Raw genomic sequence first — 14,965 nt, 5'->3', positions numbered from 1 at the left:
GTCCACCAATAGATTGGATGTGTTGCGATATACTTATATAATGAATAATGAAATTCTATACAGAATAAAAATACATGAATTTCTGCCACATGCATTAATGATGAGGTTTTTTTTTGTTTTTTAAAATATATTTTATTGTTTTTTTTACAGAGAGGAAGGGAGAGGGATAGAGAGTCAGAAACATTGATGAGAGAGAAACATCAATCAGCTGCCTCCTGCACACCCCCCACTAGGGATGTGCCCACAACCAAGGTACATGCCCTTGACTGGAATCGAACCTGGGACCCTTCGGTCCTCAGGCTGACGCTCCATCCACTGAGCCAAACCAGTTAGGGTGCTAATGATGAGTTTTAGAGACGTAATAATGAATGAAAGCCAAATATGAAAAAATACATGATATATAATCCAATTTATATAAAAGTTAACAATAAGTAAAAACTATAATGTTAGAAGTTAGAACTTTGGTTAACTCTGAGGAGGTAACAGTTTTTATTCCATATTTGCAATGAGAAATACAATTCACACCTCCTTTCTTTTTAAGTCTTTTGTTCACAGTGTGGTTCACATACCAACTGTATATTACTGGTTCACAACAAGGTAGGTATTGAAATTAAAAATAAGTAATTTTAAATATGTGTAGCAACTTGACAGAGAAATTTTATATCTGATGAATGTAACAATAGAAAACTGGGGATTGTATTTTCAATGACTTTTGTCATTTAATTTGTCTAGTAATTATTTTGTGTGTATGTTTTATAGGCTAGCAAACAGTAAGTAAATATGTACCTTAAACTGTTGACTATTATTACACTTGCAAGCAACATCATATACTGGGTTTACTATGACTTTAAAAGTTTTTTACTAAAAAAAGAGTCACATCCTTTACTATATTCCAATGGTTTCTACCTTGTGAGTTTTCTGATGGACAATGAGATTTGACTTACAATTGAAGAACTTACCACATTCTTTACATTCATACAGTTTCTCTCCTATGTGAGTTTTCTGATGGCGAATGAGGTTTGACTTCCTACTAAAGGCTTTCCCACACTGAGGACATTGATTGGATTTCTCTCCTGTATGTATTCTCTGATGAACAGTGAGGATTGCCTTCTGGCGAAAGGACTTCCCACATTCATTACAACTATAGGGTTTCTCCCCTGTATGAATTCTTTGATGGAGAGTGAGGGTTGTCTTTTGGCAGAAGGACTTTCCACATTCATTACAAATATAGGGTTTCTCTCCTGTGTGAGTTCTTTGGTGTACAGTGAGGGTTGTCTTCTGGATAAATGCCTTTCCACATTCATTACATTGATATGGTTTCTCTCCTGTGTGAGTTCTCTGATGATCAATGAGGTATGACTTCTTTCTAAAAGCACTTCCACACTGAGTACAATCATAGGCTTTCTCCCCTGTATGTATTTTGTGATGCCTGGTGAGGGTTGCCTTCTGGCGGAAGGATTTCCCACAATCCATACAAATGTAGGGTTTCCCCTCTACATGTGTTTTCTCATGAAGAGTGAGGGCTGTCTTTTGACGGAAGGCTTTTCCACATTGACTACAAACATAAGGTTTCTCACCTGTGTGAATTCGCTGATGCTCAATGAGATATGACTTCCTTCTAAAGCTATTCCCACAATAAGAACAATGAAAGGGTTTCTCTTCTGTTTCAGATCTCTGATGTATAATAAAAATGGACTTCCTGCAGAGGAAATTCCCATATTTGCTATATGCATGGGACTTCTTCTCCATAAGATTTTGTGGATGGACACTGGAATTTGACTTTTCAATGAAAGGCGTTCCATCTTTATTGTATTCAAAGAGTCTTTCTCCTCTATGAGTTCTAGTATGTGTAAATAACATTTCTTTCATAAGGAAGGAATTTTCACATTCATTATGTTCAAATGATTGCTCTGGAGTTTGAACCTTCTGATGTTTAATAAGCTCTTGTTTATTACTCAGACTGCTTTCTGTTTGTTTATAGAGATTTTCTGCAGTATGAATTTTCTCATGCTTTGTATTGAGAAGTGATTTCTCCCATCCATTACCCTCACCAAACTTCTCTCTTACAGGGCTTATATTTCTAATGACTAATTCTGAAATATTTTTCAAAACCTTTCCATCAGGTTTATATTCATGTAGTGTTGTTTTTGAAATAATACAGTTCTTGCCTACAGTAAGTGTCTTCCCCCAAATATTATTTTTTTCCTTAATTAGTCTTTCATGGTTGATGAATACAACTGATCTAAAATGCCTATCTTGGTATTGTTTAAACTTCATTAAAACATCTTCAGCTTTCCCATCTTCTTCTAGAAAAGAATACAATAAACAGTGTAAGTCTTGATATAAATGTTATGAATTAGACATATATACAAACAATCTATTGTGCAACTGTCTGTCTCACTATTGTGATCTACAGAAAGGGCAAAATAAACTACCTCTTGGTAGACAAAATGCATGGAACTTAAACACAAATCCTGCTATACTGTTAAAATGAAGAATAATTGGCATAAGCAAAGAACACTCATATCTTTGACATATTGTAAATATAAGTTACATCAAGCAGGTCTAATTAATACAAGGGCAAGTAAGCAAAAGATGGTGAAAGTGGCATTATTCTTGGAATGGGCAGGTTTAGAGATGATGGAGTGAGCCTATCAAGAGTACTAACCTGTAAACAAGCAAAACTGTTCAGGTGGAGATGAAAATGTATATACTTATTTCCTCATGCCTAAAAAGGCGTTATAAAGGTGTCATTTGCTATCTATAGCAAATGAACTTTATCAAGCACTCATTTCATTATTTTGAAAGAAACACTAATCTATATCTAGGCCCTAGCTCTCCATATAACTGATTTATTTTCTCTTGAAAGGGAAGAATTAGAAAAACATTTCATTAGGAATTATAAAATAAACCAGAGGACAAAGCATACTTTCAAATGAACATAAGCACTGATTGCTGCTATATCTATTTATTCTTCCAGGGGGATGGTCAATAACTAAATTCTACTGATCATCAATTCTAATTGTCCCTCCTTTCAATTTGCTGAAGTACTTTTTCAGTGTTAGAGAAAGATGGGTTCAAGTTTTCCTCCCAATGCAGTAACATGCCTTAAACTCTGCTATTCCCTATTGGGACTGTGAAGGACTAGATTCTTCAGTATATGTGTATAGCACTCATTGACCTTACCTATTATCCTATATAATAAAGAGCTAATATGCTAATTTGACCGACGGCAGAATGACCTTCCACAATGACCTTCCGGAACGACCAGTGATTGGGGGGCAGGGCCGCAGGGCCACGAGGAAGCAGGGGCTGCGAGGGCCTACTCTTGCATGAATTTTGTGCATCAGGCCTCTAGTTTTTCTTATAAATTCTTGGCAAATTTTACTACTGTTATCTTACTACAACCCACATCTGGTGGAGCAATTTTAAAGATGGGTTTATCTTACCCATAATTTGTACCTTATTTACAATAGCCCTAAACTGGAAACAGCCCAATTATCTATGAAAAGGTAAACAGGCAATATTGTGTCATGTAATTATACAAGGTAATACTACTCAGCAATAAAAAAGGGGGAGAAAACCTACTGATGACAAAGGGATGAAGCTAAAACATTTTTCAGAGTGAAAGCTTTATGCAAAAGAGTAAATATTGCACAATTCCACTATGTGTAGTCCTAGAACATGTAAAACTAATCTGTATTGGTAACAGGAGTTACATTGTCATCCTGAGAATCTTAATCACCTTCAAGAACATGCTACTACTCAATTTATCCAAGCCTTCACATATTCTTTCTATCCTTCAATGTCTAATTTGTCTGAAATTAGAATATAATTATAGTCTGGACTACCTATTTCAAGAAATATTCCAACAGTCTCAATGAGGGAACAAGGAGACATATGAAACACTTTCAATAATAAAGAATTTATATTTTAAAAAGACTACTAGTATGTTTTGAGGATTAAAAATGGCAGGAGAGTACAAGGATGCTGCACAGACATGCTCCCAGGAATAAGCTGGAAATACAACTGAAATATGGAAAGGCTTCCTGAAAAATCAATAGAAAACTCACAGGATAGAAACTTGATACCCAAGGACTGAAGGTGGAGACAGCACAGAGACTGGTAGGAGGGGCGGAGGCGCCAAAGGGCTGGCCAGGCACCCACAGATGGCAACTGAAGTCCTGGAGAGACATATCAGCTGTGGTGGGGTGCCACTGAGAACTCTGGGATCTAATCCCCAATCTTAGCTCCCCAGCAGAGAGCACCAAATCTGAGGAGGGTACCCACATAGCATCTAGTTGTGAAAAGCAGTGGGGTGCTGTCTGCCAGGGAGTGGCAGCTGAAAGTTCAAGCACCCTCTTGAAGGGCCAACACACAAAAATTCCCTGTGAAGCCACCCACTTTGTGCTCTGGCAGAGGGAGTGTGAAGTGGACTGGGGCTGTGAGAGCAGAACCCAGGGCTGGGGACTTGGGGGGATAAAACTCAAAAGGCAGACACCCCAAGTTTCCTGGGCTGAGTCATTCCCTCACACAGTGGGACATATTTCCCACATAGACATTTGCCTTGCCTGGGGGGAAGACAGTGGACACACCCTATTGGAAAACACCTTGCCCTGAGGCCACTTAAGAGATTAAAAATAACAACTAGCCTCCAGGCAGAAGCAACTGCCCCACCCTGTTGAAAAAAACTCTCACCACACCTGAGGACAATTGCCTGGGGAAATTCAAGTCAGAATCCTGTTAGTCTGTAGACAGAGGTAGTCTCTGGAGGCTTTGAGTCTTTGCCTGATTCAATTTGTAAGAAATAGCCTTGCCCTAGCCTGTTTGGCTCGGTGGATAGAGCGTTGGCCTGCAGACTGAAGGGTCCCAGGTTCAATTCCGGTCACAAGCATGTGCCCGGGTTGCGGGCTCGATCCCCAGTGTGGGGCGTGCAGGAAGCAGCCGATCAATGATTCTCTCTCATCATTGATGTTTCTATCTCTCTCTCCCTCTTCCTTCCTCTCTGAAATTAATAATCCTATCTAATAAAAGAGAACATGGTAATTAGCCATACGGCCGCTACCCTTCCCATTGGCTAATCAGCATATCCTTATGAAAATTAACTGCCAGCCAAGATGGCGGCCGGCAGCCAGGCAGCTGACTCGAACAGGGAGGCTTGCTTGCTTCAGTGATGGAGGAAGCCAGGTTCCCCGCCTGCTTGCCGGCCTCTCAGCTGCTCTCTAAGAAACATTGTAACAAATATAGAAGCTAAACAAAACCCCAGAAACCTCTTTTCAGTCAGCCAGGCTTCAGCCAGCAGGACCGCAACATTGTTTCAAACACAGAAGGTAAACAAAGGCCAGAAACCTGCTTTCAGCAGCAGAGGTCTCATAGCTGGAGCCAAGCCTCAGAGCTAAAGCTGGCCCAGAATAAAAAAAAAAAAAAGAAAAAAAGGAGCGGTTGGGAGCTTCAGTCACCCACCAGCCTGAAAACGGCCCTCAGCCCCTCACCCAGACTGGCCAGGCACCCCAGTGGGGACCCCCACCCTTAAGGGGGTGTGACCAGATGCAAAAGCCATCATCCCCTCATACAGGCTGGCCAGGCACCCCAGTGGGGACCCCCACCCTGATCCGGGACACCCTTCAGGGCAAACCAGCCGGCCCCCACCCGTGCACCAGGCCTCTATTCTATATAGTAAAAGGGTAATATGCCTCCCGGCACCGGGATCAGTGTGACAGGGGGCAGTGCCCAAACCCCCTGATCGCCCTGCGGCTCTGTGTGTGACAGGGGGTGGGGCCACAACCTCCCTATCCACCCTGCTATGTTCGTGACAGGGGAAGGCGCCCCAACCCCCTGATCAGCCCTGCTCTGTGCCTGATAGGGGGGAGCTCCCCAAACCCCTGATCACCCTGCGGCTCTGTGTGTGACAGGGTGCGGCACCCCAACCCCCTGATCGGCCCTGCTCTGTGTGTGACAGGGTGCGGTGCCCCAACCCCCTGATCGGCCCTGCTCTGTGTGTGATGGGGTGCAGCACCCTAACCCCCCCCCCACGGGCCCTGCTCTGTGTGTGACGGGGTAGAGCCATAACCTCCCCATCGGCCCTGCCCTGAGTGTGACAGTGGCGGCGCCCAACCCCCTGATCCGCCCTGCTCTGTGGGTGATAGAGGGCAGCGCCCCAACCCCCTGATCCACCCTGCTCTGTGTGTGACAGGGGGCGGTGCCCTAACTCCCCTATCGGCCCTACTCTGTGCGTGACAGGGGGGAGCTCCCCAACCTCCTGATGGGCCTTGCTCTGTGCATGAGAGGGGGAGCTCCCCAACCCCCTGATGGGCCCTGCTCTGTGCGTGATGTGGGGGGCAGTGCCCCAACCCCCTGATTGGCCCTGCTCTGTGAGTGACAGGGGGCAGAGCCCCAACCCCTTGATGGGCCCTGCTCTGTGAGTGACAGGGGGCAGCGCCCCAACCCCCTGATTGGCCCTGCTCTGTGCATCACAGGGGGTGGCGCCGCAACCTCCCCATTGAACCTGCCTTGAGTGTGACAGGGGGCGGTGCCCCAACCCCCCAATCAGCCCTACCCTGAGCGTGACTGAGGGTGGCATCGCAACCTCCCAATCCGCCCTGCTCTGTGCATGACAGGGGGCGGCTCCCCAACTCCCCAATCAGCCCTGCTCTGAGCCCGACCAGGGGCTGCACCTAGGGATTGGGCCTGCCCTCTGCCACTCAGGAGCAGGCCTAAGCCAGCAGGTCGTTATCTCCCGAGGGGTCCCAGACTGCGAGAGGGCACAGGCCGGGCTGAGGGACCCCCTCTTCCCCCCCGAGTGCACAAATTTTTGTGCACCGGGCCTCTAGTATATATTTAACAGCCTTTAACATTGTCCTGCACTAGAGATTGAGAGGTATAGAGGATCTACCTAAAACATAGTCACAAACCCAGACAACCAAAATGAAGAAACAAAGGAACAACCCCCAAATGAAAGACCTAGTGAATTCTCCAGAAGAAGAGATAAATGAAGCAGAGATAAGAAATTTATCTGAAACAGAGTTCACAGTATTAATTGTAAAAATGCTCAACAGCATGAAAAAAGATATAGTAACTATGAAAAAAGAACAGACTGAGATAAAAGAATGACATAACAAATAAAGAACACATTGGAAAGAATACATAGCAGATTAGGGGAAGCTGAGGAGCAAATCAGTGAATTTGAAGACAGTTGAAAATATCACTCAATCAGAGAACAAAAAGAAGAAAAAAGTAAAAAACAGGAGGACAGTTTAATGGAACTGTGGGACAATGTGAAACAACAATTTTAGAATAGTAGGTGTGCCAGAAGAGGCAGAAAGGGAGAAAGGAATAGAGAAGGTGTTTGAAGAAATAATGGCAGAAAAATTCCTTAACCTGGTAAAGGAAAAAGTCACACAAGTTCAGGAGGCACAGACAACCCCAAACAAGAAGAACCCAAACAGACCCACGCCCAGACACATCATAATTAAAATGCCAAAAATTAAAAACAAAGAGAGAATCTTAAAGGCAGCAAGAAATAAAACCCGTTACCTACAAAGGCATTCCCATAAGGCTGACACCTGATTTCTCATCAGAAACTCTACAGGCCAGAAGGCATTAGTACTCATGGTAATGAAAAGCAAGGATCTGAGACCAAGATTACTATATCCAGCAAGGCTATCATTCAAAATAGATGGTCAAATAAAGAGCTTCCCAGACAAAAAAAGGCTAAAGGAGTTCATCACCACCAAGCCAGCATTACAAGAAATGCTAAAGAGATTTCTGTAAGGGATTGCTGAGAAGAAGAAACAGAGAGAGAAACCTAGCCATACAGAATTAAGATGACTATAAATAAGTACCTCTCAATAAGAACCCTAAATGTAAATGCATTAAATGCTCCAATCAAAAGGTGTAGGGTAGCTGAATGGATACAAAAACATGAAGTGATTTGTGTCCAATTCAGTGTTTAATAGAAGTGGTGATAGTGGGCATTCTTTCTTTTTTTTTTTTTTATTAAATCTTTATTGTTCAGATTACATTTGTTCCTCTTTTTCCCCCCCCATAACTCCCCTCCTCCCAGTTCCCGCCCCACCCTCCGCCCTCACTCCCCACCCACTGTCCTCATCCATAGGTGCACGATTTTTGTCCAGTCTCTTCCCGCATCTCCCACTCCCCTTTCCCCCCCAAGAATAGTCAGTCCATTCCCTTTCTATGTCCCTGATTCATTATAATCACCAGTTCATTCTGTACATCAGATTATTTATTCACTTGATTCTTAGATTCACTTGTTGATAGATGCATGTTTGTTGTTCATAATTTGTATCTTTACCTTTTTCTTCTTCTTCCTCTTCTTAAAGAATACCTTTCAGCATTTCCTATAATACTGGTTTAGTGGTGATGAACTCCTTTAGCTTTTCCTTATCTGTGAAGCTCTTTATCTGACCTTCAATTCTGAATGATAGCTTTGCTAGATAAAGTAATCTTGGTTGTAGGTTCTTGGTATTCATCCCTTTGAATATTTCTTGCCATTCCCTTCTGGCCTGCAAAGTTTCTGTTGAGAAATCAGCTGACAGTCGTATGGGTATTCCCTTGTAGGTAAGTCTCTTTCTCTTGCTGCTTTTAAGATTCTCTCTTAGTCTTTTGCTCTTGGCATTTTAATTATGATGTGTCTTGGTGTGGTCCTCTTTGGATTCCTTTTGTTTGGGGTTCTCTGCGCTTCTTGGACCTGTAAGTCCATTTCTTTCACCAGGTAGGGGAAGTTTTCTGTCATTATTTCTTCAAATAGGTTTTCAATATCTTGCTGTCTCTCATCTCCTGGTACCCCTATAATTCTGATGTTGGTGCGTTTGAAACTGTCCCAGAGGCTCCTTACACTATCTTCATATTTTCGGATTCTTTTTTCACTTTGCTTTTCCAGTTGGGTGTTTTTTGCTTCTTCGCATTTCAAATCTTTGACTTGATTCTTGCGCTCCTCTGGTCTGCTGTTGGGTGTCTGTATAATATTCTTTATTTCAGTCAGTGTATGCTTAATTTCTAGTTGGTTCTTTATCACAACATCGAGGGTCTCACTAGATTTCTTGAGGCTCTCATCAAGTTTATCGGCAGTTTCTAGCAAATTATTGAAAGCCCTCAAAAGTGCGTTTTTTAGCTCTATATCCTCCATTTCTGTCATGTTTTTTTGTCTCCGCATTTTTTATGCTTTCTTGGTGCACACCCTTGTGGTCTTTGTGCGCAGTCTTGTTCTAGTTAAGCCTTAATTGTTGTCGGCAATACTAGGGGTGAATTGACCTCCAGGCTAACTGGCTATGAGAGTCAGCTGTGTCTGCAGTGGGAGAGCTTCTGTGCTGAATCTCTAGGGCGGTGTTAATCTAGCCTTTGCCTGAGGCTATCCAGCAAATGCCTCTGTGCAGGGCTTGGGCGGGGCGGGTCCCAGGGGATCTACAGGGCGGGCGGAGCGAGCAGTTATGGCTGCTCTCAGTTCCGTCCCCAGCGGCTCTGCAACGCTGCAAACCTCGGAGAGAAAGCTGCCTTCCCGCTTCTCCCGTTTGAGTCTGGGTCCCTAGAGACTCGCCCGGATCTGGAACTCAGAGTCTGAAACTCCCTCCCGATTGAAAACAACAACCTCGCCCTCCGCCGCCGGCCCGCTCCACATGCACCTCCGAACTTTAGTATTTCACCTTCGCACTGCGCCTCCTCTGAGTCTCGGTATGGATTTCTCTTTTCTTCTAGTTGTAGAATCTCTCCTCAGCCAGCCTTCCTGTGGTTCTGGGTGATGTCCGTTCCATCTTTTAGTTGTATTTTTGAAGTGGTTGTTCGAGGCAGCAAACTCCGGCATTAACCTATGTGGCCATCTTGGTTCTTCCAGTTCAGTGGGCATTCTTTCTTTGTTTTTGATCATAGAGGAAAAGCATTCAGGTTTTCACCACTGAGTGTATTGGTAGCTATAAGTTTTCCAAAAATATCCTTTATGAGGTTGCTAATCTGCTCTAAGTTTTTATAATAAATAGGAATGGAATTTAACTATTTTCCTGCATCTACTGACATGATTACATGGCTTTCTCCTTTATTTATTTCTAGTTACCTTTTTTAAAAATCCTCACCCGAGGATATTTTTTCCATTAATTTTTGAAGAGTGGAAGGGAGAGGGAGAGACAGAGAGAAACTCCAATGTGAGACACATTGATTGGTTGCCTCCAGCATGCCCTAGATCAGGGCCAGGAGCCTGCAACTGAGGTACGTGCCCTTGACCGGAATCGAACCTAGGACCTTTTGCTGCAGTCTTTTCGCAGCAAGGGTTCAGGAATCTAGAGAAGGGGCTGCGACATAAATGAAGAGACTAGACAAGAAAAATAAATTTGGAATGTATGGGGGAAAGCCAGGCGGAGGCCTTACCCTCTAGTGAAGTGGGCTCTCTGAGTGTCCGGACCCAAGGCTTTTTATTCACACATTTTGCCCTTTAGCAAAGCAAACACACATATCAAAGGTAAGGTTTGGTAAACAGTAAAAGATTATCAGGTTAGGGAAGTTGCCTACAGCTGATCAGCCAGCAGCAGGTAATAATATGCAGATTTTCAGCCCTGCTGAATATCATGAAATCCATCAGCCTTCCTGAGACCTGCTGGTCTTAGCCTCCAGCAACCCTTCAGTCTGCATGCCGACATTCTATCCACTGAGCCAAACCAGCTAGGACTTAGTTACTTTTAGAGCTTTTTTCACCTTTACATGTGAATTATACAGTTTGCTTTTTGAATACCAAGTCAAATTGTTTTCCTGGGATAAATACTTTTTGGTCATGAGGTATTATACTTTTTATTTTTTGATTTCAGAGAGGAAAGGAGAGGGAGACAGAGAGAGAGAGAAACATCAATGAGAATCATTGATCGGCTTCCTCCTGCATGTGCCCTGACCGGGAATCAAACCGTGGCCTGCTGGCTCATAGGTTAACGCTCAACTACGGAGCCACACTGGCTGGGGAAGGTGTTATCCTTTTTAAATATTGCTAGATTTAGTTTTAAAATAATTTGTTAAGGATTTTGTATCTAGTTTCATGAGAGATGTTGGTGTATAGTTTTCTATTTGTGCCTTTGGTTGTGGATAATGCTGGCCTTATAAAATGAGTTAACTATAAAACAGAAGGAATCCGTACCTTTTGCAACAGCATGAATGGACCTGGAGATTATTATGCTGAGTGAAACAAGCCAATCAGAGAAAGACAAATACCATATGATCTCACTTATATGTAGAACCTAATCCTATATAATAAAAGCCTAATATGCTAAGTGTCCGGTCGTCCAGTGACCGGTCAACTGTTTAACCAATCAAAGCATAATATGCTAATGATATGCTAAGGCTGCTCAACCGCTCACTATGACTTGCATTGACCACCAGGGGACAGACGCACCGACTGGTAGGTTAGCTTGCTGCTGCGGTCTGGCTGATCGGGACTGAGAGAGATGGCCTGAAACGCCCTGGAGCCCTCCCGCAGTCCCTCCCCGGCTGGCCAACCTCCTGCATCCCTCCCTGGCTGGCTGGCCTTGATTGGCCCTGATGGGGACTGGATGAGATGGGGCCAGACACGCCCTGGAGCCCTCCCGCTGTCCCTCCCTGGCCCTGATCTTGCACCAGTGGGGTCCCTCGGCCTGGCCTGTGCCCTCTCGCAATTTAGGATCCCTTGGGGGATGTCAGAGAGCTGGTTTCGGCCCAATTTCACAAGCCACTCCCCTCAGGAGGGCACCAGACACAGTGCTCACAGCTGGTGAGTGCTGCTGTGGTGTGAGCCTCTCCCAATCAGGGCAGGGATAAGCGGGAGCAGGAGATAGGAGCTGCAGGCAGCTTTGGACTGCGGGTTTAGGCCCCATCCCCGAAGGCCACCCAGAGGGACCACCCATGCTCGAATTCGTGCACCGGGCCTCTAGTGACTATAATAAACTGACAAACAAATAGAACTAGAGGCATGGATTCATGGAACAGACTGACAACTGTCAGAGGGTAGGTAGGGTGGGGAAAACTGGATGAAAGAAGATGAAGAGATAAGCCAAAGAACATATATGCATAGCCCATGTACACAGACAATAGTGTGGTGAAGGCAAGGGGGAGTGGGTGGTGGGTACTGGGCAGAGGTGGTCAAAGTGAGGGAAAATGGGGGTAATCTATAATAGTGTAAACAATGAAAAATAAAAGTAAGTTGGGAAGTGTCCACTCCTACTCTATTTGTTGACATAAAATTGTTTGTCTATTCCCTAATTATCCTTTTAATGTCTGTAGGATTTGTAGTGATGTAACCACTTTAATTTTTTATATTGGTGATATGTCTTTGTTTTTCCTGTGCTTTACTGATTTTATTAACAATAAATCAGCTTTTGGCTTCACACATTTTCTCTATTATTCTGTTGTGTATTTCATGATTTCTGCTTTAGTCTTTTATTATTTTTCTTTTCCTACCTTTTGGGATTAATTTACCTTTCTTTTTCTAGCTACTTAGGCTGAGAGTTTAAATCTGTGATTTGATGGAATAATTTTTTAAATGCTGTTTATTTGCATCCATAAAATTTTGATATGTTGTTTTGTCATTCAGATAAAAATTTAGTTTTACATTTCTTGATTCATGAGTTATTTTGGAAGTGTGGTGATTAATTTCCAAATATTTTGGGGACTTAGAGGTATCTTTTTATTTTTAAATTAATTCTATTGTGGGCAGAGACCATGCTCTTTGATTTCAGTTCTTTTTAATTTGTTGACACTGTTTTGTGGCCCAGCATATAGGGTTTATCTTGCTGAATGTTCCATGCAATATATTCTATAAAGATTAACTAGGCATAATTGATTGCATTTTCAAGCCTTCCATAGCCTTATTGATTTTCTTTCTCTTTATTCTGTCAATTATTGAGGGAGGGGTATTTATATCTCAAGCTATAATTATACTGCCTCTTTCAGGTCTATCAGTTTTGCTTTGGTATTTCATGCCTTCTCAATGGGGGTGATATTACTCCCTAGGGAGCAAAACTAGTTCTTGGGAAAATGGGGAAAATTCTTAGACCTCCAAAGGGCAATGAAACATAAATAGATTATGGTATTAAAATGTCATGGGGCTGGTGGCAATTAGAGTATAAATCTCTGAAAAGACTCGTTAGGGAAATGATAAAGATTTTTTTTAAAAAGATGCGAAGGCCCTAGCCGGTTTGGCTCAGTAGACAGAGTGTCGGCCTGCAGACCAAAGGATCCTAGGTTCAATTCAGTCAAGGGCACATGCCCAGGATGCAAGCTCGATTCCCAGTGTGGGGCGTGCAGGAGGCAGCCGATCAATGATTCTTTCTCATCATTGATGTTTCTATCTCCCCCTCTCCCTTCCTCTCTGAAATCAATAAAAATATATTTTTTTAAAAAGATGAGAAGCGCCCTAACCGGTTTGGCTCTGTGGATAGAGCATCGGCCTACAGACTAAAAAGGTCCCAGGTTCGATTCCGGTCAAGGGCATGTACCTTGGTTGTGGGCACATTCCCAGTAGGAGGTGCACAGGAGGCAGCTGATCGATGTTTCTCTCTCATCCATGTTTTTAACTCTCTATCCCTCTCCCTTCCTCTCTGTAAAAAATCAATAAAATATATTTTTAAAAAAAGATGAGAAGCACTGGTATATTTTTTTTTCAATAAAAACAATCCTATCTAATAAAAGAGAAACATGGTAATTAGCTTACGACCACTACCCTTCCCATTGGCTAATCAGGGCGATATGCCAATTAACTGGCAGCCAAGATGGCGACCGGCAGCCAGGCAGCTGGAAGCGAACATGAGGCTTGCTTGCTTCAGTGAAGGAGGACTCCAATGTTCCCCGCCTGCCTTGCCGGCCTCTGAGCTGGCAGTTTGAAACATTGTTAAAAATATAGAAGCTAAACAAAACCCCAGAAACCAGCTTTCAGCCGGCCGGGATCTCAGAGCTGGAGATGATATAGTGTTTCGATTATAGAACCGATACAAACCAAATACCTGCTTTCAGCAGCAGAGGCCTTGGCCCAGAATTAAAAAAAAAAAGAAAAAAAGGAGCGGTTGGGAGCTTCAGTCACCCACCAGCCTGAAAACAGCCCTCAGCCCCTCACCCAGACTGGCCAGGCACCCCAGTGGGGACCCCCACCCTGAAGGGTGTGTGACCAGCTGCAAACAGCCATCATCCCCTCATCCAGGCTGGCCAGGCACTCCAGTGGGGACCCCCACCCTGATCCAGGACACCCTTCAGGGCAAACCAGCAGGCCCCACCCGTGCACCAGGCCTCTATCCTATATAGTAAAAGGGTAACATGCTTCCCAGCACCGGGATCAGCGGAGCCGCGAGGCCTCCCGGCACCGGCATCAGCGTGTCAGGGGGCAGCGCCCAAACCCCCTGATCACCCTGTGGCTCTGTGTGTGACAGGGGGCAGGGCCACAACATCCCTATCCGCCTTGCTCTGTTCGTGACAGGGGAAGGCGCCCCAACCCCCTGATCAGCCCTGCTCTGTGCCTGATAGGGGGGAGCTCCCCAACCCCCTGATCGCCCTGCAGCTCTGTGTGTGACAGGGTGTGGCACCCCAACCCCTCCCCCCCACGGGCCCTGCTCTGTGTGTGACGGGGTAGAGCCATAACCTCCCCATCGGCTCCCTGAGTGTGACAGTGGCGGCGCCCCAACCCCCTGATCGGCCCTGCTCTGTGGGTGATAGAGGGTGGCGCCCCAACCCCCTGATCGGCCCTGCTCTGTGCATGACAGGGGGTGGTGCGGCAACCTCCCCATCTACCCTGCTCTGTGCATGACAGGGGGTGGCGCCCCAACCCCCCAATCGGCCCTGCTCTGAGCCCGACCAGGGGCTGCACCTAGGGATTGGGCCTGCCCTCTGCCACCCGGGAGCTGGCCTAAGCCAGCACATTGTTATCTCCCGAGGGGTCCCAGACTGTGAGAGGGCACAAGTGAGGCTGAGGGACACCGGCCGCCCCCCGCCAGTGCACAAATTTTTGTGCACC

The 14,965-nt window shown here is 44.7% G+C and overlaps 1 protein-coding gene across 13 annotated transcripts in view; it reads right to left on the bottom strand.

Annotated features, from left to right (window-relative positions):
* Positions 1-382: 382 nt before the first annotated feature.
* ZNF382 (zinc finger protein 382) overlaps positions 383-14,965 on the bottom strand; it is a 45,298-nt gene continuing 30,715 nt past the window's right edge. For all 13 annotated transcript variants that reach the window (XM_014464226.2, XM_014464223.2, XM_006098609.3 and 10 more), the window contains one exon: positions 383-2,306. In XM_014464226.2, coding sequence (XP_014319712.1) covers positions 886-2,306 — 1,421 coding nt within the window. In that variant the 3' untranslated portion in view covers positions 383-885. The remainder of the gene's footprint in view (positions 2,307-14,965) is intronic.

This window comes from Myotis lucifugus, unplaced genomic scaffold (assembly GCF_000147115.1).
Source record: "Myotis lucifugus unplaced genomic scaffold, Myoluc2.0 scaffold_244, whole genome shotgun sequence".
NCBI lineage: Eukaryota > Metazoa > Chordata > Mammalia > Chiroptera > Vespertilionidae > Myotis > Myotis lucifugus.
This window is presented reverse-complemented; position numbering and strand designations above follow the sequence as displayed.